This window comes from Symphalangus syndactylus, chromosome 20 (assembly GCF_028878055.3).
Source record: "Symphalangus syndactylus isolate Jambi chromosome 20, NHGRI_mSymSyn1-v2.1_pri, whole genome shotgun sequence".
Lineage (NCBI taxonomy): Eukaryota > Metazoa > Chordata > Mammalia > Primates > Hylobatidae > Symphalangus > Symphalangus syndactylus.
Window position 1 is genome coordinate 43,572,067 of NC_072442.2, and position 26,618 is coordinate 43,598,684.

At 47.9% G+C, this 26,618-nt stretch overlaps 2 protein-coding genes across 8 annotated transcripts; one reads left to right on the forward strand and one right to left on the reverse strand.

The window, feature by feature from the left end:
• Positions 1–260: 260 nt before the first annotated feature.
• On the reverse strand, positions 261–11,792 carry PTGES3L (prostaglandin E synthase 3 like). Of its 5 annotated transcripts, none has more exons than XM_063629147.1 (7): positions 11,272–11,792; positions 10,787–10,900; positions 10,614–10,680; positions 10,405–10,503; positions 4,052–4,141; positions 2,442–2,495; positions 261–1,030 (listed from the first exon to the last, which is right to left on the reverse strand). In XM_063629147.1, the coding sequence occupies exons 1-7, from the start codon at positions 11,406–11,408 to the stop codon at positions 1,022–1,024; spliced, it is 570 nt and encodes a 189-aa protein (XP_063485217.1). In that variant the 5' UTR covers positions 11,409–11,792; the 3' UTR covers positions 261–1,021. The 5 variants fall into 5 exon arrangements, with proteins under 5 accessions (XP_063485217.1, XP_055112897.1, XP_055112900.1 ...); XM_055256922.2 differs by having other exon boundaries at positions 261–1,357; XM_055256925.2 differs by lacking the exon at positions 10,787–10,900 and having other exon boundaries at positions 261–1,357.
• RUNDC1 (RUN domain containing 1) lies at positions 11,768–24,102 on the forward strand. 3 transcript variants are annotated; one of them, XM_055256907.2, is made up of 6 exons: positions 11,793–12,302; positions 16,038–16,043; positions 17,647–17,805; positions 19,742–19,940; positions 20,721–20,840; positions 21,253–24,102. In XM_055256907.2, exons 1-6 carry the CDS (start codon positions 11,805–11,807, stop codon positions 22,116–22,118), a joined length of 1,848 nt encoding a protein of 615 aa, XP_055112882.1. In that variant the 5' UTR covers positions 11,793–11,804; the 3' UTR covers positions 22,119–24,102. The 3 variants fall into 3 exon arrangements, with proteins under 3 accessions (XP_055112881.1, XP_055112882.1, XP_055112880.1); XM_055256906.2 differs by lacking the exon at positions 16,038–16,043 and having other exon boundaries at positions 11,768–12,302; XM_055256905.2 differs by lacking the exon at positions 16,038–16,043 and having other exon boundaries at positions 11,805–12,302; positions 21,250–24,102.
• The last annotated feature ends 2,516 nt before the right edge of the window (positions 24,103–26,618 follow it).

A 26,618-nucleotide genomic window follows, 5' to 3' on the forward strand; every position in this document is an offset into this window, starting at 1 on the left:
TAGCCGGGCGTGGTGGCGGGCGCCTGTAGTCCCAGCTACTCGGAGAGGCTGAGGCGGGACAATGGCGTGAACCCGGGAGGCGGAGCTTGCAGTGAGCCGAGATTGCGCCACTGCACTCCAGCCTGGGCCACAGAGCGAGACTCTGTCTCAAAAAAAAAAAAAAAAAAAAAAAAAGGACTCTATCTCAAACATAAATAAATAAATAAAGTTTACTTTTAAAGTAAATCCTAATAGTTTACCATGAGTTCAAGAGCAAAGTCTATCGGCAATGCATTTATTTTGTTTAAGTTACAGTCAATTGTACATATTAGGCACTCAAAAAATGTTTATGTACAAATGGAATAGCTGTTGGACAAATAAACATAGACATTAACTACAGTAACAATCAGTTTTAAAAGTATAAAGAGGGCCGGGTGTGGTGGCTCACACATGTAATCCTAGCATTTTGGAGGCTGAGGTGGGTGGATTACTTGAGGTCAGGAGTTCGAGACCAGCCTGGCCAACATGGCGAAACCCCATCTCTGCTAAAAATACAAAAATTAGCTGGGCCTGGTGGTGCACGTCTGTAGTCCCAGCTACTTGGGAGGCTGAGGCAGGAGAATTGCTTGAACCCGGAAGATGGAGGTTGCAGTGAGCAGAGATTGCACCACTGCACTCCAGGCTGTGCGACAGAGTGAGACTCCATCTCGGGAAAAAAAAAAAAGTATAAAGAGATTTCTAGAGTGTGCAGGAAGCTGAAGTGGCTGGTTCTAGAGATGACAGAATTAGCTGTAAGAAATCAGAGCACAAATCTGGGCAAGAGGGAGCACCCCAGCTTGGTTACTAGAGGGAGAAGAGGCTTGCCACCAGGAGGAATAAGTACAAGAAGGAAACAGACACAGAACAGTTCCTAGAGATTTATTATAATCTGTTTCTTCTTTGGCTTTTTGCTTTGCCCCATATGCACACATAGTATAGATTTCTATAATCTGCATTCTTCTTTGGCTTTTGTTTAGCCACACACATACACGTACTCAAATAATCAAGTGGCCTAAACACAGAGATTAGAAACCAATTAATTAGAAACACAGAGATTAGAAAGAAATCAGAAGCCCTACCAGTCTACCCCTCCCTGACCCTGCATCTGATGTGGAGCCATAGTCAAGTGCCTAGGAGGAAGACAAACTTGAAGGACAACCCTTAATAAAGCTTCTAGGAAAGTTCAGAGATCTCAGAGGAACTTGATGCACAGCCAAAGCGCTGACAAAGGCCTAGGCGCTAGCTTTCCAGAACAACTGGAAAATAGCCACAGCCGCCTTCCCAGCTTTGCTGTCACAGAAAGTTAATTACTTATTGCGTCAGCACTGTCAGAATCATCCTAGGGGGAAAAAAAAAGACAAAGCACCTGTAGACCCTGCAAAGCAGCAACATTTGTGTTAACAAATACTGCTCCCTCCCTCCTGCTCTCCAAGTTTCTTTTTGTGATTTCCTAAACCACCCAACTTAGAGGGCTAATATGGAAGGTTTTAATTTACTTTGGATATTAAGTAAACCAATGCTACTTTGTCATACATCATTAGTTTCAGGATTTTTTTTTTTTTGAGACAGGGTCTTGCTTCATCACCCAGGCTGCAGTGCAGTGGCATGATCTCAGCTTACTGCAACCTCTGCCTCACAGTCTCAGGCGATCCTCCCACCTCAGCCTCTTGAGTAGCTGGGATTATAGGCTACCATGCCTGGCTAATTTTTGTATTTTTGGTAGAGACAGGGTTTTGCCCTGTTGCCCAGGCTGGTCTCAAACTGCTGAGCACAAGTGATACACCTGCCTTGGCCTCTCAAAGTGCTGGGATTACAGGTGTGAGCCACCACACCCACCCTAGTTTCAGAATTTTAATTAATGCTATTGCTCCTTACGGCTGGGGCAGGTCTTCTCTAGGATGGAGAAACAGGGGGAGATGGAAAGCAGGAGGGTCTTGCTAGGATTTTCTAAAGCCTGGAGAAGAATATTAGCCTTCTTGGGCCAGGCAAGGTGGCTCACGCCTGTAATCCCAGCACTGAGGGAGGCCAAGGCGGGTGGATCACCTCAGGCCAGGAGTTCGAGACCAGCCTGGCCAACATGGCAAAACCCTGTCTCTACTAAAAATACAAAAATTAGCTGGGTGTGGTGGCGGGTGCCTATATTCCCAGCTACTCAGGAGTCTGAGGCAGGAGAATCGCTTGAACCTGGGAGGCAGAGGTTGCAGTGAGCCGAGATCAGGCCACTGCACTCCAACCTGGGCGAAAGAGTGAAACTCCTCCCCCACCCCCCAAAAAAAGAATATTAGCCCTCTTGGGTCAAATTCAAATTTGGTTAACAGGCACTGAGAACTACTGTGTGCTAGGAACTGGGATAGGAGCTTTTTAGTGGGTTATTTTTAAGGGCTACAAAGAAACTGAAGGGTTGAGGGGAAGGCTTTACTTACATCCAAATCATCCATGGCAGGTGGAGGTCTCTTGGTGCTGACCTTCTTCAAAAGCTAGTGGGAAGAAAAAATAATCATAAGGGAGAAGGGAGTGAAGGAAGAACAATCTGCACATTGATGGTCCATAGAAGAACGGTCGCAGCCAGCAGTGGCGCGATCTCGGCTCACTGCAAGCTCCGCCTCCCGGGTTCATTCTCCAGGCCATTCTCCTGCCTCAGCCTCTCCGAGTAGCTGGGACTACAGGTGCCCGCCACCACACCCGGCTAATTTTTTTGTATTTTTAGTAGAGACGGGGTTTCACCGTGGTCTCGATCTCCTGACCTCATGATCCGCCCTCCTCGGCCTCCCAAAGTGCTGGGATTACAAGCATGAGCCACCGCGCCCGGCCAAGTGCTGGGATTACAAGCGTGAGCCACCGCGCCCGGCTGACTGCTCCCATCTTTAAAACATCACTGGAATTAATCTGAGAAAAGTAAATTGATCCCTTCTTAAAAGAAAATTTAAACACAAATCCAGATTGGAATTGGCTAGTGTTTTTATAACTGAAACCAAATAATATAACGACAGTGTGTGATTTATTGGGGGCCAATTATTTATGATGTGAGTTTTTATACTGCTAGTTTTAACTTCCTATGAAGTTGTCTGGCTCAACACACACACACACACACACACACACACACACACACACACACACACACAGAGGCCAGGTTTGGTGGCTCACATTTGTAATCTCAGCACTTTGGAAGGCTGAGACAGACAGATCACTTGAGGCCAGGAGTTCCAGACCAGCCTGGCCAACATGATGAAACCCCATCTCCACCAAAAATACAAAAAAAAATTATCCAGGGGTGGTGGCGCATGCCTGTAATCCCATCCACTCAGGTGGCTGAGGCACAAGAATCACTTGAACCTGGGAAGTGGAGGTTGCAGGGAGCTACTGCACGCCAGCCTGGGAGACAGGGCAAGACTCTTGTCTCGAAAAGAAAACCACACACACAGGCCAAGCACGGTGTACGCCTGTAATCCCACCACTTGGAAGGCTGAGGCAAGTGGATCACCTGAGGTCAGGAGTTCGAGACCAGCCTGGCCAACATGGTGAAACTCCGTCTCTACTAAAAAAATACAAAAATTAGCCAGACATGGTGGTGGGCACCTGTAATCCCAGCTACTCAGGAGGCTGAGACAAAATTGCTTGAACCCAGAGGCAGAGGTTGCAGTGAGCTGAGATCGCGCCATTGCACTCCAGCCTGGGTGACAGAAAACCACACACACACACACACACACACAGACAGACACACACACACACAGAAAATAGGAGAACAAGAATTACAGAAAAGTGGAAAAAGGTTTTGTCAAACTTCTTCAGAATACAGGCTCTACACTGAATAAGAAGTGAATCAATGTATATAATTTCAATAATATTCTTTCCTCTCATCCCTATTAAATAAACATAGCACAAAATACATAAAGAATATCAGCATCAATGAGTAACCTGCCTAGAGAGCTTGTGTATCTCAGCTTGGCCCCAGTGACAATCCTCCAGAGACATGTGTGCAGAGAAGCACAAAGAATGATCAAGTGGGCAGAACATAGCAGGTGTTGTCTCTCACCTCTGCATAATGTTCCACATGAGCCAGCTCCATCTCTTCATCCCCTTCCCAGTCTCTCCAGTTATCAAAGTCCACAGACAGCCACACTGGCTGCAAGAAGAAGCACCAAGAGTCACAGGCCAGGAGGGCAGGAGCAGGAGTGTGTGGGAGAGTGTGGGCATATGCATGGGAGCATGCTTGGGGAAAAGAGGGTCAGTAGGTCCATAGTCCTCCCAACTGCACCCCTTTCACCAGCCCCCTCCAGGTTCCCATGTCATCATCATCATCCACAAAGATTTACCAGGAACCTGCCAATCTACACACAAAGCTAGGCATGATAGAGTCTGAAAATCTCAGAAGTCCTACCCTCCAGCCAGGCGTGGTGGCTTACGCCTGTAATCTCAGCACTTTGGAAGGCCGAGGCAGGAGGATCACAAGGTCAGGAGTTCAAGACCAGCCTGGCCAATATGGCGAAACCTTGTCTCTACTAAAAATACAAAAATTAGCCAGGCGTGGTGACGGGCACCTGTAGTCCCAGCTACTCGGGAGGCTGAGGCAGGAGAATCGCTTGAACCCAGGAGGCAGAAGTTGCAGTGAGCCAAGATTGTGCCACTGCACCCCAGCCTGGGTGACACAGCAAGACTCCATCTCAAAAAAAAAAAAAGGCTGGGCACGGTAGCTCACGCCTGTAATCCCAGCACTTTGGGAGGCCGAGGCGGGCGGATCACGACGTCAGGATATCGAGACCATCCTGGCTAACATGGTGAAACCCGTCTCTACTAAAAATACAAAAAATTAGCCGGGCGTAGTAGCAGGCGCCTGTAGTCCCAGCTACTCGGGAGGCTGAGTCAGGAGAATGGCGTGAACCTGGGAGGCGGAGCTTGCAGTGAGCCGAGATCACGCCACTGCACTCCAGCCTGGGCAACAGAGCGAGACTCCATCTCAAAAAAAAAAAAAAAAAAAAAAAAAAAGTCCTACCCTCAGGAGCCGATTGACTGAGGAGACAACACATCTGGAAAGATAATTGTATCATAAAGCAACATAGGAGTCAACCAATAAGACAGACAAGCTGCAGCTGGGCGCACTGGCTCACACCTGTAATCCCAGCACTTTGCGGGGCCAGGGTGGGTGGATCACCTGAGGTACGGAGTTCGAGACCAGCCTGGCCAACATGGTAAAACCCCATCTCTACTAAAAATACAAAATCAGCTGGGCGGGGTAGTCCCAGCTACTTGGGAGGCTGAGGCAGGAAAATCGCTTGAACCTGGCAGGTGGAAGCTGCAGTAAGCTGAGATCGCGCCACTGCACCCCAGCCTGGGCGACAAGAGTGAAACTCTGTCTCAGAAAAAAAAAAAAAAAAGACAAGCTGCATTTCATGGAGTCAGAGACAACCCTTCAAGGTCCATGTTCCAAAGTTTCCACATTTATACAGGGAAGAAGTTATTCACTTCTTGGCCAGGCGCGGTGGCTCACGCTTGTAATCCCAGCACTTTGGGAGGCCGAGGCGGGTGGATCACGAGGTCAGGAGATCGAGACCACGGTGAAACCCCGTCTGTACTAAAAATACAAAAAAAATTAGCCAGGCGTGGTGGCGGGCGCCTGTAGTCCCAGCTACTCGGAGAGGCTGAGGCAGGAGAATGGCGTGAACCCGGGAGGTGGAGCTTGCAGTGAGCCGAGATTGCGCCACTGCACTCCAGCCTGGGCGACAGAGCGAGACTCTGTCTCAAAAAAAAAAAAAAAAAAAAAGTTTTTCACTTCTTCATTCAAAGGATATTTATTGGCCGGGTGCAGTGGCTAACACCTGTAATCCCAGCATTTTGGGAGGCTGAGGCAGGTGGATCACTTGACGTCAGGAGTTCGAGACCAGCCTGGCCAACATGGTGAAACCCCGTCTCTACTAAAAATACAAAAATTAGCTGGGCATGGTGGTGGGCACCTGTAATCCCATCTACTCTGGAGGCTAATGCAGGAGAATTACTGGAACCCGGAAGGTGGAGGTTGCAGTGAGTCGAGATCATGCCACTATACTCCAACCTGGGCGATGAAGTGAGACTGTCTCAAAAAAAGGATATTTACTGAACACATACTATGGCCAGACTCTCAGCTTGACACTGGGTTTATAAAAATGATCTAGCTGGGCGCAGTGGCTATCACTTATAATCACAGCACTTTGGGAGGCCAAGGCACATCAATTGCTTGAGCCCAGGGGTTCGAGACCAGCCTAGGGCAACATGGCAAAACCCTGTCTCTACAAAAAATACAAAAATTAGCCAGGCATGGTGGCACACTTCTGTTGTCCCACCTACTCAAGAGGCTAAGGTGAGAGGATTGCTTGAGCCCAGATGGGCGAGGCTGCTGTGAACTTTGATTATGCCACTGTACTCCAGCCTGAGTAACAGTACAACATCCTGTCTCAAAAAAAAAAAAAAAAAAAAGGTCAACACACTGTCCCAGCCATTCGGAAGCAAGCTGGGGAGGGAGATATAAATAAAGCACTATAATACAGTTGAAAAGTGTGGTGGTGGAGTTATATAGGGGACATCATGGGAACCCCAAAAGGAGTTACAAGAACCCAGGTTCCTGGAGTGGCAGGGCCTTGAAGGATGCACAGGGATTGGGTGGGTGAAGGTAGTAATGATGGTGACTTTTCAGGAAGAAGGCATACTTTGAGCAAAGGTACAGAGGTGAGAAACAGCCTGGTTTTTGCAAAACAGATAAAACACAACAGTCTGCTGTGGCTAGAAGATAACGCTTGGGGCAGAGAGTGTGGGATGTGCTAGTGTGTTATGTTATGGTGCCTGGATCTCAACCTAAAGGGCAGGAAATCAAAAGCTCAAATACCCAAGAGAGTCAGGGAGGTAATGAAAAGGAGCAAGTGAGGTGAAGTACATGATCCACTGAAAACTTCAACTCCAGGCATTTGGGGATGTATAACAGTGGGGCTAGATTCTCCCATTTTTCTTTTTCTTTTTTCTTTCTGAGACAGAGTCTCACTCTGTCATCCAGGCTGGAGTGCAGTGGGGTGATCTCGGCTGACTGCAACCTCTGCCTCCCAGGTTCAAGCCATTCTCCTGCCTCAGCCTCTGGAGCAGCTGGGATTAAGGCACGTGCTACCACGCTGTGCTAACTTTTGTATTTTTAGTAGAGACAGGGTTTCACCACGTCGGCCAGGCTGGTCTCAAATTCCTGACCTCATGATCTGCCCGCCTCGGCCTTCCAAAGTGCTGCGATTACAGGCGTGAGCCACCGAACCTGGCCCCCCCGGCTTTTTTTTTTTTTTTTTGAAATGGAGTCTCACTCTATTGCCCAGGCTGGAGTGCAGTGGTGAGATCTTGGTTCACTGCAACCTCTGCCTCCTGGGTTCAAGCAATTCTCCCACCTCAGCCTCCCAAGCAGCTGGCACTACAGGCTCGCACCACCACGCCCGGCTCATTTTTTGTATTTTTAGTAGAGATGGGGTTTCGCCATGTTGTCCAGGCTGGTCTTGAACTCCTGACCTAAAGCAATCCACCCACCTCAGCCTCCCAAAGTGCTGGGATTGTGAGCCACGTCTCTCAGCCTCCCATTTTTCAACAGAAGCTTATAGTCTGGATTTTTAGAAGATGCACATTTTTAAATGTCAGCAACTAAAAAAATTTTTAATGTCAGTAACAAGTCAAAATAATTTCTTTTTTTGGGGGGGGGACGTTGTCTCGCTCTGTCGCCCAGGCTGGAATGCAGTGGCACGATCTCAGCTCACTGCAACCTCCACTTCCCAGGTTCAAGCGATTATCCTGCCTCAGCCTCCTGAATAGCTAGGACTACAGGCATGCGCCACCACGCCCAGCTAATTTTTTGTATTTTTAGTAGAGACAGGGTTTCACCATGTTGTCTGGGCTGGTCTTGAACTCCTGACCTCAAGCAATCCACCTGCCTCGGCCTCCCAAAGTGCTGGGATTACAGGCATGAGCCACTACGCCCAGCCTTAAAATAATTTTTGACACTATAAAGATTAAAACAAATCTGAGAGCCAGATCCAGCCATCAGGCAGTCAGTTTTCAACCTTTAAGGAGGAGACGACTTTGGAGGGCCTTAAGTGGGGGAGCGTCAGGGTCAAATGTGTGTTTTAGACAGACCATGCTGAGGGCAATGCAGAGAATGGATTGAAAATGGGACTGAAAATATGCAACAAACTTCTCACTGTATGTTGGTGAGGCTTGAACTAGGAAGAAATTAAGTAGTGAATTCATTAATATTTAGGAGATCAGTTGAGCCTAGTTGTAAGCCACTACTAGAAAGAATAGATTCATCAGGGCCAGGTATGGTGGCTCATGCCTGTAATCCCAGCACCCTGGGAGGCTGAGGCAGGCAGATCACCTGAGGTCTGAAGTTCGAGACCAGCCTAGTCAACATGGCAAAACCCCATCTCTACTAAAAATACAAAAAATGACCAGGTGCGGTGGTTCACACCTGTAATCCCAGCACTTTGGGAGGCCGAGACGAGCAGATCACATGAGGTCAGGAGTTCAAGACCAGCCTGGCCAACATGGCAAAACCCTGTGTCTATTAAAAATACAAAAATTAGCTGGGCATGGTGGTGGGCACCTGTAATCCCAGCTACTCAGGAGGCTGAGGCAGGAGAATCACTTGAACCCAGGAGACAGAGGTTGCAGTGAGCCAAGATCACGCCACTGCACTCCAGCCTGGGTGACAGAGTGAGACTCTATCTAAAAATAAAATAAAATAAAATAAAAAATAAAAATGAGCCGGGCGTGGTGGCACACACCTGTAATCCCAGCTACTCAGGAGGCTGAGGGAGGAGAATCGCTTGAACCCAGGAGGCGGAGGTTGCAGTGAGCCGAGATGGCGCCATTGCACTCCAGCCTGGGCAACAAGAGAGAAACTCGGTCTCAAAAAAAAAAAAACAAAAAAGAAAGAAAGAATAAGACTCATCAATTAATTTCTACAGTGGAAACTACTTCTGGGACTGGAATATAGAAAACAAGAATTGGCCGAGGCCAGGTGCGGTGGCTCACGGCTATAATCCCAGCACTTTGGGAGGCCGACGCAGGCGGATCATCTGTGGTCAGGAGTTTGAGACCAGCCTGGCCAACATGTTGAAACCCTGTCTCTACTAAAAATACAAAATTAGCCGGGTGTGGTGGCACATGCCTGTAATCACAGCTACTCGGGAGACTGAGACAGGAGAATCGCTTGAACCTGGGAGGTGGAGGTGTAGTGAGCTGAGATCATGCCATTGCACTCCAGCCTGGGCAATGAACGAAACTCCGAATCAAAAAAAAAAAAAAAAAAAAGAAAGAAAGAAAGAAAGAAAAAAAGAAAAAGAAATGGCCGGGCGCGGTGGCTCACGCCTGTAATCCTAGCACTTTGGGAGGCTGAGCCGGGTAGATCACCTGAGGTCAGGAGTTCAAGACCAGCCTGACCAATATGGTGAAACCTCGCCTCTACTAAAAATACAAAAATTAGCCAGGCGTGGTGGCACAAGCCTGTAATCCCAGCTACTCAGGAGTCTGAGGAAGGAGAATCGCTTGAACCCGGGAAGTGGATGTTGCAGTGGGCCGAGATTGCACCACTGCACTCCAGCCTGTGCTATGGGAGCGAGACTCCATCTCACACAAACACACACACAAAAAGAGTCAAAGGTTTTGATTGTGAGTTGCAGTAAAGGGAAAGACCATGTTCATAGCAGTGCCAATATCTGAAGTGGAGTCTTACACATTTCATCACCTACAACGAAAGTAGTTAACTGGGAGAGATTACCAAGAGAATAAAAAGAGACTCAGGACAAATAGCTAATGTATGCAGGTCTTAAAACCTACATGATGGGTTGAAAGATGCAGCAAACCACCATGGCACATGTATACCTATGTAACAAACCTGCATGATCTGCACATGTATCCCAGAACTTTAAGTAAAAAAATAAGCCAGGCGCGGTGGCTCATGGCTGTAATCCCAGCACTTTGGGAGGCCGAGGCGGGCAGATCACCTGAGGTCGGGAGTTCGAGACCAGCCTGAGCAACATGGAGAAACCCCATCTCTACTAAAAATACAAAATTAGCTGGGCGTGGTGGTGCATGCTTGTAATCCCAGCTACCCATGAGGCTGAGGCAGGAGAATTGCTTGAACCCAGGAGGCAGAGGCCGTGGTGAGCCGAGATCATGCCATTGCACTCCAGCCTGGGCAACAAGAGCGAAACTCCGTCTCAAAAAAATAAGTAAATAAAAATAAAAAGTAAGAGAGACTAATACAGTTGGAAAAAAAAAAGATTAGGCAAGACTTGGTGAGTGATTCAATGTTGGAAAGGAGGCAAGGACAATCCCAGCTGTAACCTGGGTACATGGAGAGACGGAGCAGGCCACTTTCCACACACCCACCTTGATATCCTCCTTGGTAAGCCTCGGCCAGGCCACCTTTTCCTTCCATTTCCTCACAAAGCAAGTAATAGAGCGGGAAGAGCGCTTATCCTGGGAGTCCTGCCAGATAAGAGAGCCTCATTCTTAGGGTCTGGGGTTTAGAATTAATCTCCAGTTTCCCTGGGCAGCCTGGTTTCCATCCAGACCTTACTGTCCCATCTCACCCTTACCTTGGAGTTCACTTTGGCATAGAACTCAATCTCATTGTACAACTCCACTCCATCGGCATTCTTGCAGCTGAGAAGACAATGAAGCTGAGGAGATGCAGAATACTCCGTGTGGGGACATTAGGAGAAGGGGTAGGTTCCTGGGAAGCCAGGCCCTCAGACGGCAGGGCCACTACCTGAACACAATGCGGTGATCCTCAATAAGCACGTGGACATCGGTGCTGTCCTCAACACAAAACTCCATGAACACATACCTGGGCCTGTCGTACCACAGGGTCCGGGCGTGCTGCCTGAAGAGAAGTTGAGGTGGGGCTTCATAGGGGTGGGAGAGGGAAGACTGAGGGCATTTGGGAAGGGACTACCCAGGGACCTTTGATGCTACAGTTTTTTCAAAGTGGAGCTAAATGAGACAGGGGGTGAAAGGGAAGGGAATGACAGGAGTGAGTGGTTGTGGTGAGTGTGAACCTGGGAAGAATAGAACGTGCGAAACTAGGAGGTCAGGGAGAACATTCAGGTCACACCTTCCCTCACCCCACAGTTACAGAGACCAGGGGTCTGGGGCTCCCATGGGGCCTCACAGAACCTGGAGCGCCCAGAAGACTTGGAGCAGGGAATCTCCAGGGAAAGGGCCAGGGGGAGCACAGGAGCCGGAAACACTCACCGTGCCATTGCAGCTCCCGCTCCAGGGTGGCATTTAGAGTTCCAGGCAGGGGCCGCTATCTTTAGATCCTGGGGACGCCCCCAGCAGCTGCCTCTCCTTATATGGTGGGGAGAACAGTTCAGAGGAAGAGAGAACATGACCTGGCAGCCAAGGGATCTGCACTCTGGAGATACTCTGGGAGAGCTTCATTCTTGCAGCCCTTCACCGTGGGGTCTTCAGGAATGCATAGACTAGGAATAGACAACCCATCTGCTGGAACCAGGGCAAAGGCTGCCCTAGACGCTTACACACAGGGAATGACTTTTCCCCGGTATCATTCACCTGTTTCTCCGACGCTTAGTGCTCAGTGTCTGATTCACAATAGGCGCTCAATAAAACATTATTGTCCTGAATTAAATCCCCCGGGAAGGCGCGCCCTCGGGGACTTCGGTACTTCAGGCCCCGCCCACCACTCCCCTGGGGTTCCAGGCCACCGCGCCGTTGCCATGGCAGCAGGGGGGGCGCGGCTGACGTGCGGCGGTGTTTCCGGGAAGATGGCGGCTATCGAAGTGGCTGCAGAGCCGGTAACGGTGGTGGCGGCTGTTGGGCCAAAGGCGAAAGACGAAGAGGAGGAGGAAGAGGAGCCGCTGCCACCGTGCGAGGCGGTGCGCTGGGCCCCAGTGGGGGCGGTGGCGGAGGCCCGGCCTGGGGCAACCGCGTTTTTGGAAGAGGCGACGGCCGAGGAGCCTGGCGCGGCCCCGGGCTCCCCGCCGGATTCGCCGGGCCGGACGCTGCGGCGGCTGCGGGCAGAGCGGCGGCGGCTGGACTCGGCGCTGCTGGCGCTGTCCTCGCACTTCGCGCAGGTGCAGTTCCGCCTGCGCCAGGTGGTGCGCGGGGCGCCGGCGGAGCAGCAGCGCCTTCTGAGGGAGCTCGAAGACTTCGCCTTCCGCGGCTGCCCTCACGTCCTAGGTTACGAAGGGCCCGGCGACCCCGCCAGCGATGAGGGCGATGGGCTGCCAGGGGACCGGCCACGGTTGCGGGGCGAGGACCAGGTGAGTGGCTGGAGCCGGGCCGCGAGGGATATGGGAATAGTGGGGTCGTGTGGGTGGCGATCCAGACCCGGATGATGGTGCATGAAGGGAGAAGGCTCCCCGACTCGGTCGGTGAGTACGTGTGTCGGAGACCAGGGGACTGGAGTGCGGGGCCGGCTGAAGGGCAAGAGGACAGAGGCCTGGGAACCTGAGGGTGAGCGGTGTGCACGGAAGATGTGGAGAGATGCCGGTGCGTGTTGGCGTGAGTGGTAGAGGAGCGGTGAGCGAAGTGAGTCATTGAGGGCAGCAGAGCAGCCAAGAGCAGTGCTGTGCCCACTCACCTTTCCTTCACGTATCTCAGTCTTGAACACTTTTGCTGCTAGAGGACCCCGACTCTGGGGATTGGGAAAATTGGCAAAGGAAAGGAAAGTGAGTTGGAATCCGTGGAAATTTGGGTTAACTCCCTGTCCCTGCTTTCCTAAAATCTAGGCAGTCTACACTTCTCTGGGTGGGAGTTTGGGTTAACAGCAGGGTCTCTTAGTAACTGAAATAAACACAACTCTTGATTATATAAATTTCCTAATGTTGGAATTTTTCCTTTTTAAGAGACGGGGGCGGCGGGGGGGGGTCTTGGTATGTTGCCCAGGCTGGTCTCAAACTCCTGGTCTCAAGCCATCCTCCCGCCTCAGCCTCAGGACTACAGGCGTGTGCCACCGTGCAGGCTATAATATTGAAATTTTTAAACTCTTCCTCCATCCTGCTTAATCATTAGGCATTCTGAATGAGGTCCTCTGGTAACTGACAAGATCGATTCAGTGTGCCTACCCCAGAAGTAGTGAAACTATGTATAAGACACCAGGTAAACGTTTCCTTACAAGCTTTGCATCTCTGGAAGTGCACAAAGTGCTAGCTTTATTGGAAGTGTTGAGGTACACTGCCTTTTCACTTTTTTTTTTTTTTTTTTTTTTTTTTTTGAGACAGAGTCTCACTCCGTCACCTAGGCCAGACTGCATTGGCGCAATTTCCGCTTACTGCAACCTCTGCCTCCTGGGCTCAAGCAGCCCTCCTGCCTCAGCCTCCCCAGTATCTGGGACTACAGGTGTGTGCCACCACACCCAGTTAATTTTGTTTATTTTTTGTTGAGACGGTGTTTCACTACATTGCCCAGGTTGGTTTCGAACTCCTGAGCTCAAGCGATCTGCCCTCCTCGGCCTACCAAAGTGCTGAGATTAGAGACGTGAGCCACCATGCCCCATCCCTTTTCACCTTTTTATTCTTCAAACTACAATCTACATGTGGCTTTCTTCCCACTTACATTGGTTTTAGCCAAGAAGATTTATCAAGCAAATAATGGTTTGTTTATTTTAATCTGAACTGTTTCCAGTGCAATCCTGTGTTTACTGTTCCACCCTTCTCCACATACCTGCAACTCCTTACACAAGGAGCAGCCACCTCAAACTGCCAGATTTAAGGGCTAGAAAGGGGTGGACAGCACCAAAGGTTCTACGTGATAGGAAACTCTGTTGTTCATTTTCACCTTTAGAAACAGTAGGCCAACCCCATTTTCCATGATGTGATTATGACACATCGCATGCCTGTAGCAACATCTCATGTACCCCATAAATATTTACATATACTATGTACCCATAAAAATTAAAAACTAGCCGGGCACAGTGGCTCACGCCTGTAATCCTAGCACTTTGGGAGGCCGAGGTGGGCGGATCACCTGAGGTTGGGAGTTTGAGACCAGCCTGACCAACATGATGAAACTCTGTCTCTACTAAAAATACAAAAAAAAAAAAAAAATTAGCCAGACATGGTGGCGCATTCCTGTAATCCCAGCTACTTGGGAGGCTGAGGCAGGAGAATCGCTTGAACCTGGGAGGCAGAGGTTGTGGTGAGCCAAGATCGCGCCATCACACCCCAGCCTGGGCAACAAGAGTGAAACTCTGTCTCAAAAAAAAAAAAAAAAAACAAAAACACTGTGTGCAGTGGTTCATGACTGTAATCCCAACACTTGGGGAGGCGAAGGCTGGAGGAGGATCACTTGAGCCCAGGAGTTGGAAGCTGCAGAGGGCTATGATCATACCACTGCACTCTAGCCTGAGTGACAGAGCAAGACCCTGTCTCAAAAAAAAAAAAAAAAGGAAAAAGAAACATTGTACCACCTTAAAAAAAAAAAGTAGTGCTCAATCCACCTGCAAGTTGTAATCTTGTATTTATACATTGAATACACACTACCATGACTAGCTAATTTAAAAAAATATTTTTTCTGTAGAGGTGGGGGTCTCCCTATGTTGCTCAGCTGGTCTCTGACTCCTGGCCTCAAGCCACCCTCCCACCTTAGCCTCCCTAAGTGCTGGGATTACAGGCATGAGCCACTACACCTGGCCCCCAATTTTTTTTTTTTTTTTTTTTTGAGACAGAGTCTGGCCCTGTCGCCCAGGCTGGAGTGCAGTAGCACGATCTCAGCTCACTTGAACCTCCTAGGTTCAAGCTATTCTGCTGCCTCAGCCTCCCTAGTAGCTGGGACTGCAGGCATGTGCCACTATCCCCGGCTAAATTTTGTATTTTGAGTAGAGACAGGGTTTTGCCATGTTGGCCAGGCTGGTCTCGAACTCCTGACTTCAAGTGATCCACCCACCTCGACCCCAAATATTTTAAACCAATATTTTCTCTTACCTTACTTCATACTGGAAATGATTTATGTTATTTCCTGCCTTGCACCAGAGCTCATTGTTCTCTCTTGTTTGCCCACACTCTAGCAAATAGCATATCGTAGCTACCATGGCAAGTGACAGAGTTCAACAGACTTGGTCATGAAAATGGAATTAAAATTTATGGCTGATTTCTTTCTTCCCTGACATCATAAAGTTGGGTAACAGAACAAAAACAAAGACTTTTCCCCAGTTCTTTCTCCTTGGGCTGGTTAGACAACCTTCTCCACTCAGAGTTCATTATTTGGAATTTGTCATTCTTTTTCTTTTTCTTTTTCTTTTTCTATTTTTTGACACAGAGTCTTGCTATGACACCCAGGTTGGAGTGCAATGGTGCGGTCTCGGCTCACTCCAACCTCCGCCTCCCGGGTTCAAGCCATTCTCCTGCCTCAGCGTCCCAAGTAGCTGGGATTACAGGCACATGCCACTACACCGGGCTAGTTTTTGTAGAGACGGGGTTCCACCATGTTGGCCAGGCTGGTCTCGAACTCCTGACCTCAGGTGATCTGCCTGCTTTGGCCTCTCAAAGTGCTGGGATTACAGGCATGAGCCACTGCGTTCGGCCATACTTTCCTTAATTCAGTTCGGTAACATACAACAAATGCATGTTGAGAACTTATCTGGTGCCAGACACTGTGCCTGGCATTTGTGGTTCAAAGTCAAAACCTTTGTCCTTAAGGAGTTCATAGACTAGAAGAGACAGAATCCTAAACAAATAATGTGATATGAGCTAGACTAGAAGTGTGTACAAACTCTAGAGGAAATGTTTAGTTATGCCTGGGGAAATCGGGAAACCTCTTAAAGGAGAACTAGGCCTTCACCAAATGGGGAAGCGGGATAGGGTTCTAACAGTATGCAACTGCGCTCTGAAAGGATTACAGAGGGACTGTCCTGAGAAAAGGCTTGCTTTCATGTTGAGCAAAGTTAAAGCAAGAGGATTGCATTTTAAATACTTAAACAAAAAGTTAATTTGTTGTTTTCTTTTTCTTTCTTTTTTTTTTTTTCTTCATTTCTTCTCTCTCATTACTTACTTCTTCAGGGCTTGGTAAGTACCGTTTTAAGGTTAAATGTAATACGCTGTAGACTTCTAGTTTAAGACGCAGCCTTACCCCTACAAATGATTTGCTGGTTTTGCTTTTTGTTTTTGAGACTCAAGAAAGACAAGGAAGAACCAGTGTTTGAGAATACGTTGACAAGACTTTACCACCCTGAAGCATTTTTATTAATTGAAATGCAGAAACTACTGGTGGCCAACAGTTGAAAAAGGAGTCACTAGTCAGCAAAACTTACAGATACTTTTTTTAAAAAACATTGTTACCTTCCCATCCCCACTATGTGGCTTTTGGATTTTTTTCACTGGCCTAGGCACTTGCCTTTTACTCTTTTGTTTTTGGTTTTGGTTTTTTGAGACAGAGTCTCGCCCTATTGCCCAGGCTGGAGTGCAGTGGTGAAAACAAAGCTCACTGCAGCCTCAACCTCCTAGACTCAAGCCATCATCTTGTCCCAGCCTCTTGTGTGACTGGGACCACCATGCCACCACGCCTGACTAATTTTTTTTTTCTTTGAGATGGGTCTTGCGAAGCCTTGACCTCTTGTGCTTAAGCAATCCTCCTGCCTCGGCCACTCAAGTAGCTGGGACTACAGGCATGCATCACCATGCCCAGCTAATTTTTAAAAATTTTTTTGTGGAGATGAAGTCTCACTATGTTGCCTAAGGTGGTCTCGAACTCCTGGGCTCAAGTGATCCTTTTGCCTTGGCCTCCCAGAGTGCTGCAGTTACAGGTGTGAGACACCACTCCTGGTGCATTTGATTCTTTTGATTTTTCAGAAGTGGTCTATCATACATCAAAGGTACTTTGGTGAACCTTAGGAAAGCTGGTTATGAGTTTTTTTTTTTTTTTTTTTTGAAACGGAGTCTCGCTGTGTCACCAAGGCTGGAGTGCAGTGGCGCGATCTCTGCTCACTGCAAGCTCCGCCTCCCGGGTTCACGCCATTCTGCTGCCTCAGCCTCCCGAGTAGCTGGGACTACAGGCGCCCGCCACCACACCCAGCTAATTTTTTTTTGTATTTTTAGTAGAGACGGGGCTTCACCGTGTTAGCCAGGATGGTCTCAATCACCTGACCTCATGATCCACCCACCTTGGCCTCCCAAAGTGCTGGGATTACAGGCGTGAGCCACTGCGCCCGGCCAGCTGGTTATGAGTTTTAAAGCCTCTCTTCACACCCTTACCCCAGATTCTTTTGCAAAATTTGGCTGCACAGAGTAATCAGGAGTTGTGTTATGGTAACTGGCTGTGGAGAATGGCATGTCTTAATTCCTGGGAGATCTATCTTGGCTGAGATAGGTTGTCTCTACCCTAACTAGACCTTTGGGGGAAAAAAGGCAGTCTTAACAAAAAGCCTTATTGTATTAATATCCTATTTCCAATGAGGGACAGATAGTTTCTTAAAGAAAACACCCATTTAACAAATTGCCTAGGATGAAATAATTATTCTTACTTTTGAATCTATCATATGAATTGTGTATTTCATTTGGATTATTGGAAACATCTTATATTTTATTGGTCATTACTGGCTGGAGCAGATTCTTAATGTGCCCTGAGTTTCCCTTTTCCTGCATAATAGACCCAATTATTTTCTTGCCTTAGAGTGAGCAGGAAAAGCAAGAGCGTCTGGAAACCCAAAGGGAGAAGCAGAAAGAACTGATACTGCAGCTCAAGACCCAGCTAGATGACCTGGAAACGTTTGCCTATCAAGAGGGCAGTTACGACTCGCTGCCACAGTCCGTGGTGTTGGAAAGACAGCGGGTGAGCAGACCCCAGAGGAACCTCCACCACTGCCCGAGGTTAACTTGTCCCTTCCAGCATTCACAGGGCATCCTCTCTCAGCTCAATTCTCCTTTGGCCTTACTGAGAATCCCTCTGCTGGCCCAAATCAAAGGGAAATTTTACTACTATGAGGAACCATTCTTTGCTCATACATGGAAAACACAGGTTCCAAAGTTTTGTAATACGATAATTGAGCTCTTTCTTTTTGGTGGTTGTAATTAATAATAGGAATAAGAATATAACAATAATTTCTTCATTTGATCACTTAAAAAATTCTACTTAGGCCCATCATACAATGTAATCTAGCTTTTTTGTTTTGTTTTATTTTGTTTTTGAGATGGAGTTTCGTTCTTGTTGCCCAGGCTGGAGTGCAATGGCGTGATCTCAGCTCAACACAACTTCCGCCTCCTGGGTTCAAGCAGTTCTCCTGCCTCAGCCTCCCAAGTAACTGGGATTACAGGCAGGTGCCACCACGCTGGGCTAATTTTGTATTTTTAGTAGAGATGGGGTTTCTCCATGTTGGTCAGGCTGGTCTCGAACTCCCAACCTCAGGTGATCTGCCCACCTCGGCCTCCCAAAGTGCTGGGATTATAGGCATGAGCCACCGCACCTGGCTGTAATCTAGCTTTTTCCTACTACTCACCACCTTTTGATAAACATGCCAGGAATCCAGGCTGACTTTAATACTGTGTTTATTTAGGTAAGACCTGGGTAGACAGGTAAATCTCTTGGTAGAGATACAGTTACAACCTCCCCTGCATGTTTCTCTACCCCTGTGCTGTGGCTGTTTTTCTGGCTGGGCTGGAGTTTACGATATCAGATTTTTTTTTTTTTTTTTTTTTTTTGAGACAAAGTCTCAGTTTGTCACCCAGGCTGGAGTGCAGTGGCATGATCTTGGCTCACTGCAACCTCTGCTTCCAGGGTTCAAGCGATTCTCCTGCCTCAGCCTCCCGAGTAGCTGAGATTACAGGCATCCACCACCACGGCCAGCTAATTTTTGTATTTTTAGTACAGGTGGGATTTCACCATGTTGGCCAGGCTGGTCTTGAGCTCCTGACCTCAAATGATCCACCTGCCTTGGCCTCCCGAAGTGCTGGGGTTACAGGTGTGAGCCACCGCACCCAGCCTATTATCAGAATTTTAAATGGTTCCTAATAATGTCACTAGGATATTTTGGCTATAATGCATCTTGATATTTTATAGAGATTTTTCTTTAGTTGCCTACAGTAGGGCAAGAAGGGATAAGAAGGATTAGAAATTAAGAAAAATCAGGCCAGGTGCTGTGGCTCATGCCTGTAATGCCAATTCTTTGGGAGGCTGAGGTGGGAGGATCTCTTGAGGCCAGAAGTTTGAGGCCAGCCTGGGCAACATAACGAGACCCTGTCTCTACAAAAAATTTAAAAATTAACCAGGTGGTAGCGTGTGTCTATAGTCCCAGCTATGGGGGAGACCGAGGCAGGAGGATTGCTTGAGCACAGGAGTTTGAGGTTACAGTGAGCTATGCTCACATTACTGGACCCTAGCCTGGGTGACTGAGCAAGACCCTGTCTCTTAAAAATCAGTATATATTCTCCTTGAAGCCTTTAGAGCAACTAAATATAAGGCTTGTTGGATCATCAGCCACTTTGGATTTTTTATACTGTTGTTCTCTTGAGTGAAATCTAACTAGCCTGGTAGAAATTTACTGTGAGTGGAAGGATCCATTTTTATCAGAGAACTGAGGGTTCTTTTTACTTTAAAAGTAGAGAGTCTTTGTCCTCACCTTGATCAATCAGCAGTTAAGTCATTTACTTTCACAAATTTAGAGGCCTGTTTTTTATTTCCATTTAAGGACAGAAGACATTTTTAGATTCTCCTCCCTAACCCTCTCCCTAAAAATTCCAAAGGGTGTGCTCATTGCTTGTGATCTGGATAGGTGATCATAGATGAGTTAATAAAGAAACTGGACATGAATCTAAATGAGGACATCAGTTCCCTGTCCACTGAAGAACTTCGTCAGCGGGTAGATGCAGCGGTGGCTCAGATCGTCAACCCAGCCCGAGTCAAAGAACAGTTGGTTGAGCAACTGAAAACTCAGATCCGAGACCTCGAGATGTTCATCAGCTTCATCCAAGGTTAGAGGAGGGGATGGGATGAGAAGGGTGGACAGGTGTCATAATAATTATACTTATTCTGAGTACTAGTAAAAAGGTTCTAATTCTGGTTTTCTGTTTTTTTTTTTGGCGGGGGGAGAGACAGTGTCTCTCTCTGTTCCCCTGGCTGGAGTGCAGTGGCACAGTCTTGGCTTACTGCAACCTCCGCCTCCCAGATTCAAGCGATTCTTCCGCCTCAGCCTCCTGGGTAGCTGGGATTACAGGCTCCCACCACCACACCCAGCTAATTTTTGTATTTTTAGTAGAGACAAGGTTTCACTATGTTGGCCAGGCTGGTCTCGTACTCCTGACCTCAAGTGATCCGCCCCCCTCAGCCTCCCAAAGTACCAGGACTACAGGCATGAGCCACCATGCCCGGCCAAAAGGTACCAATTCTTGATGTACTATTTAAGAGGCTTGATGGCTTAGTAGAGGAGGCAGCATTGGCAGAGTAGAAAGAGCATGGGTTTCAGAATCAGACAGTTAAAATCTCCACTCTCATACTCATTGGTTTTATGTCCTTGAGCATGTTACTAACCTCTTTAGTCTCACTTTTGTCATCCATAAAATGATGATTCATGGTTCATTCACTTAGCAGATGTTTATTGAGCCAACTACTGTATGCCAGTCCTCATTTTACGCAATTAAATAGGACAAGATTTTGTGAAATTCTTGTTTCTAATAGGCACCATTAAGTATTTTCCTTTAAAGAGCTGCCATAAAGGGCTAAATAAGTGTCTCTTCTATAATTTCTGATTCCAGATGAAGTGGGAAGCCCCTTGCAGACAGGTGGTGGACACTGTGAGTGCAAGGCCAGTGGGAAGACAGGAAATGGCTGCAGCAGAACAGGCAGCAGCAGACCGCCTCCAGGAAACAGCAAAAGTAAGTGCAGTTTCCACAACAGGCAAATCTCTAGAGACAGAAAGTAGATGGGTGGTTGCCTAGGGCTTGGGTGTGTTGAGAAGAGGTGAATGAGAAATGCTGATGGTATGGAATTGCTTTTGGGGAGGATGAAATATTCTAAAATTGATTGCAGTTAACAGTTATACAATTTTGAATATACTAAAAACCACTAAATTGAACACCTTAAATGGGTGAATCATATGGTATGTGAATTATATCTTAATACAGCTATTATTAACCAGAAAAAGGAAGTCCAGCTACATCCTGGGTGGCTCTTGCCTTCATGTGAGACCCAGCATGTGGCTCAGAATGATCTCAGCCTGTGATTTGTTGAGTGTAGCTCTGTGCCATCATGGCCTCTCACTGATGAGCCACTGTCTTTTCTAAGCAGCAAAGGCAGAGGATGTGAAGAAAGTCCGGGAGACGGGGCTGCACCTGATGCGGCGAGCGCTGGCCGTGCTCCAGATCTTTGCTGTTAGCCAGTTTGGTTGTGCCACAGGCCAGATCCCTCCAACCCTGTGGCAGAGGGGCCAGGCCGACAGAGACTACTCTCCCTTGCTGAAGAGGCTGGAGGTGTCAGTGGACAGAGTGAAGCAGCTAGCCTTGAGGCAGCAGCCACATGACCATGTCATCACCTCTGCCAACCTCCAGGACCTCTCTCTGGGAGGCAAGGATGAGCTGACTGTGGCTGTGCGGAAGGAGCTAACGGTGGCTGTGAGGGACCTGCTGGCCCACGGACTGTATGCCTCCTCCCCAGGGATGAGCCTTGTTATGGCTCCTATTGCTTGTTTGCTGCCAGCCTTCTCCTCGGCCCCAGAGGCCATGCACCCCTGGGAGCTCTTTGTAAAGTACTACCATGCTAAGAACGGCCGTGCTTATGTGGAATCCCCAGCCCGGAAGCTCTCCCAGTCCTTCGCCCTTCCTGTTACGGGAGGCACTGTTGTCACCCCCAAACAGAGCCTACTGACAGCCATCCACATAGTGCTGACAGAGCACGACCCTTTTAAGCGCAGTGCAGACTCAGAATTGAAGGCCTTGGTGTGCATGGCACTGAATGAGCAGCGTCTAGTGTCCTGGGTGAACCTCATCTGCAAGTCCGGGTCACTCATCGAGCCTCACTACCAGCCATGGAGCTACATGGCACACACAGGCTTTGAGAGTGCCCTCAACCTGCTCAGTCGCCTCAGCAGCCTCAAGTTTAGCCTCCCTGTAGATCTGGCTGTGCGCCAGCTCAAAAACATCAAAGATGCCTTTTGATGAGAGTGCCCTAACCCCAGACAAGCTCCTTGCTCAGTAGGCATAGATGTGTTAGTCTTCTAGCATAGGAGCAAGGAATCAGAGGTGGGGTTAAAGGCATTTTTCCTAGACCCTGCTCAGGCAGTCGGCCAAATGAGTGCAAAGTCTGTTTTCCCCACCAACTTAGCTCTCGGAAAGATGTGCTGGAGAGACCCTCTTGTTAAGAAGATTCTGCCAGGCCAGGCGCAGTGGCTCATGCCTGTAGTCCCAGCACTTTGGGAGGCCGAGGCAGGCAGATCACAAGGTCAGGAGTTCGAGACCACCCTGTCTAACACGGTGAAACCCCGTCTCTACTAAAAATACAAAAAAATTAGCCGGGCATGGTGGCAGGCACCTGTAGTCCCAGCTCTTCGGGAGGCTGAGGCAGGAGAATGGCGTGAACCCAGGAGGTGGAGCTTGCAGTGAGCCGAGATCGCGCCACCGTACTCCAGCCTGGGTGACAGAGTGAGACTCTGTCTCAAAAAAAAAAAAAAAAAAAAAGAAGTTTGTACCAACAGTATACGTGTGGGTACTTGTGCTTGAGCCTGTATTAAAGGAATCAGGCCAGGCATAGTGGCTCACGCCTGTAATCTCAGCACTTTGGGAGGCTGAGGTGGGCGGATCACCTGAGGTCAGGAGTTCAAGACCAGCCTGGCCAAAAAGGCGAAACCCCATCTCTACTAAAAATACAAAAATTAGCTAGGCGGGGTAGTGCACGCCTGTAATCCCAGCTACTCAGGAGGCTGAGGCCGGAGAATCGCTTGAGCCTGAGAGGTGGAGGTTGCAGTGAGCCGAGATCACGCCACTGCACTCTAGCCTGGGCAACACGGGGAGACTCCATCTCAAAAAAAAAAAAAAAAAAAAAAAAAAGACATTCAACTTGAGGCTCCTGTTAGTTAAGCTATCTTCTTTCACTTGAAGCAGGTTTGAGAGGCCTAGGCCAGAATTTAAATTCCTTTTATGAATAGATTTCCCTTTCTTCCTGACCCCAAGGTCAGAGGAGACTATATATTCCATGGCTGCCTCTAAGACTAGGAATAGGAATATCTGAAAACAACATTTCTAAGGGTGGTAACCACAGGTTGATTTTAATACGAGCCCTTTTTCTTGTAGAGGTAAGAAGTAAAATCTTCCTGACAAGGTAGTCCTCTTTTCACGGCACAGACAATGGGCTTTCTGTTTATGAGGGGTGAGAACCGGTTTGTTACTATGTTTGCTAGCAAGTAAACATTCCTCTGCTCACCTCCCAACAAGACTAACACAGTCTTTTTAGAAGTAAATATATTCAAGACAAACGAGAAAATCCTGGCTACCCAAGTCGAGTATAAACAGGAATACAAATCGGTAATCAGCAGCTGTTCCTCAGGTTGTGACTCACTGAGCACCACTTGTCCTGGAGGCTGGATGATGGAGGACATCTGGTTATAGGTACTGCAGCAGGGATAGGTGCCACAGGAGGATAGGAACTACAGCAGATCACTGTTTCCAGAACGGGGAGGAGTATCTCATTGTGAAACAGACTCTAGAGTGATTCTATTGGTCTTCCCTTATTTTAGCCTCATTAGTTCACATTTGTCATGCAGCTTGTGGTGAGTACTGCTCTAGGACTGGCCAAAAATGGGCAAAATGTATCACTCCAAACACTACTGATTCAGCATTGTTTTCATGTCTTAAAATTGCCACCTGCACTTTGTTTCTGCACTATTATGTAGTGCATTTTAACTTAAATTTTTTCCAGCAATATGTTACTTATTTAAGATACATTATTGATATTTCATTATAATTAGTTCACCTTCCCTGTGAAACGAGAATTGTAAAATGTGGAAAATGATACATATATGGATGCTAATGAAATCATAGTATTTTGTGTAGCTTCTCTGAAGACCTGAGAGACCGCAGCTTTGGTTTATAAGTGTTTGGGCCTTATCAGCCCATCTGGTACAGATCAATATTTTTTTGAAAGCTGCCTGTATCCTCTGTCCTCTGTTATGGATCATCTCAGCTTTGGTAGTGGTAGTAGGGGTTTTTTGCCTGAAAAAATTCACTAAAAAGTCCCCTTGGCATGACCATCCCCTCCTGCCCACACCTGTAGTCCCTCCCCACAACAGATGTCATCACACATGCTGCTTTTGGAATTGGCACTTTTTTTTTTTTTTGAGACAGAGTCTCGCTCTGTTGTCCAGGCTGGAGTGCAATGGCATGATCTCAGCTCACTGCAACCTCCGCCTCCTGAGTTCAAGCGATTCTCCTGCCTCAGCCTTCTGAGTAGCTGGGAGTACAGGCGCGCACCACCACGCCTGGCTAATTTTTGTATTTTTAATAGAGACGGGGTTTCACCACATTTGTCAGGCTAGTCTCGAACTCCAGACCTCAGGTGATCTACCCACTTCAGCCTCCCAAAGTGCTGGGATTATAGGCGTGAGCCACCACACCCAGCCAGGATTGGCATTTTGAAATCCACTTGTCTGGATATCACTTTGGGTGGTAACTGGTATAGCCACATGGCATAGCCCAGCAATCACCCCAGTATTGCCTTTTTCAAATCACAAAAACAAAACTTGTATTAAGGCTTTGTGCTAGCATTACAGGAAGCATTTTCATTTCTTTCATTCTAATTAAATTCTCACTACTTACAGAGTGGGACAGTATTATCCCCACTTTACAGCTGAGGAAACAACTGCAGAGGGGTTAAATATTTTGTCCCGGTTTATATGATGATGGAAGACCTGAGATTTGGAGTCAAGTTTCCTGAATCCAAAGCCCACAGTCTATCTTGTCACTTCATTGTATCATGTTGTTTCTAGATTTTGGTTTCTCTTTCTCCTTTATCCCCCACCCTCATTCCTACCCTCACTTTGGGGAGGAGAAGGTATTTTCCACACAACTGCCAGAAATTTCAGCTGCCAAAGGACCAGGCTGCAGGGAGACAGGCCGGCAGCCATGACTTTCATGTCCAAGTTCTTGAAACCTAAATGTGTGTATCAACTGAGACAACCGAACAATTCCATCAGCATCCCTGCAGTCAGATATCTGCTAAGCTCTGATATCATCTGTCATTAGTGAGAACAGAGCTCTGTCCTTGGCTTAGGGTGAGACAGGACAAGGGAGGAGAGGCAGGCTAGTCCACCCAGATCCAAGGATACGCAAGAATGGAAGGGTAAACAGCCATGGATATGTATGCAGTGGAAATGTAGGGTGTGTTATACAAGTATAATCTGCAAAGTGTTGTTAAAGCCGTCTAAGGTGCTCTCCAATCATTCATTCACTATTGATCACTTAGCAACTGCCTGCCTAGACTAGATGCTAAAGAAAGAGATAAACTCACTACCCCGTGCCCTCAACAAACACAGTCTAGCAAAGGAGATACCATACCAATTGGAGATTGGAGAGACTGTTAAAATACAGATTGCTGGGTCCCATCCCCAGAGTTTTTTATTGAGTTGTTTTGGAGTGGGGCTTGAGAATTTGGTTTCTTTTTTTTTTTTTTTTTTTTTTATTGAGACGGAGTCTCGCTCTGTCCCCCAGGCTGGAGTGCAGTGGCGCGATATCGGCTCACTGCAAGCTCCACCTCCCGGGTTCACGCCATTCTCCTGCCTCAGCCTCCCGAGTAGCTGGGACTACAGGCGCCCGCCAACACGTCCGGCTAACTTTTTGTATTTTTTTTTTTTTTTAGTAGAGCCGGGGTTTCACAATGGTCTCGATCTCCTGACCTCGTGATCCGCCCGCCTCGGCCTCCCAAAGTACTGGGATTACAGGCTTGAGCCACCGCGCCCGGCCGAGAATTTGGTTTCTAACAAGTTGCTAGGTTATGGTGATGCTGCTGCTCTGGGAACCACGCTTTGAGATGAGAACGAACCACTCATATCCAAACTAAGATTATGTTCTGTAATAAAGGTAAGTACAGATTGGATTGCTCAGAGAGCCCAGAGAAAGGAGAGATTAATTCTGCCTGGGAGAATTCTGGAATAACCTTGAAGGATGGATAGAATTTGAATAGGATTGGCCGGGCGCGGTGGCTCAAGCCTGTAATCCCAGCACTTTGGGAGGCCGAGGCGGGCGGATCACGAGGTCAGGAGATCGAGACCATCCTGGCTAATACAGTGAAACCCCATCTCTACTAAAAATACAAAAAATTAGCCGGGCATGGTGGCGGGCGCCTATAGTCCCAGCTACTCGGAGAGGCTGAGGCAGGAGAATGGCGTGAACCCAGGAGGCGGAGCTTGCAGTGAGCCGAGATCACGCCACTGCACTCCAGCCTGGGCGACGGAGCGAGACTCCGTCTCAAAAAAAAAAAAAAAGAATTTGAATAGGATTTTGCCTGGCCACTTGGAGAGGAAGAAAAAGACACAAGATATAGCCCAGGGGGTATGTGAAGGGTGGGGGAGTCAGGAATTTATGCAGCAGGAAAGGTAGTAAGGAAGGAAAGGAGTGAAAATTCACACTATTGAATAAGCCAACAGTGGATTTCAAGAAAAGTGAAGG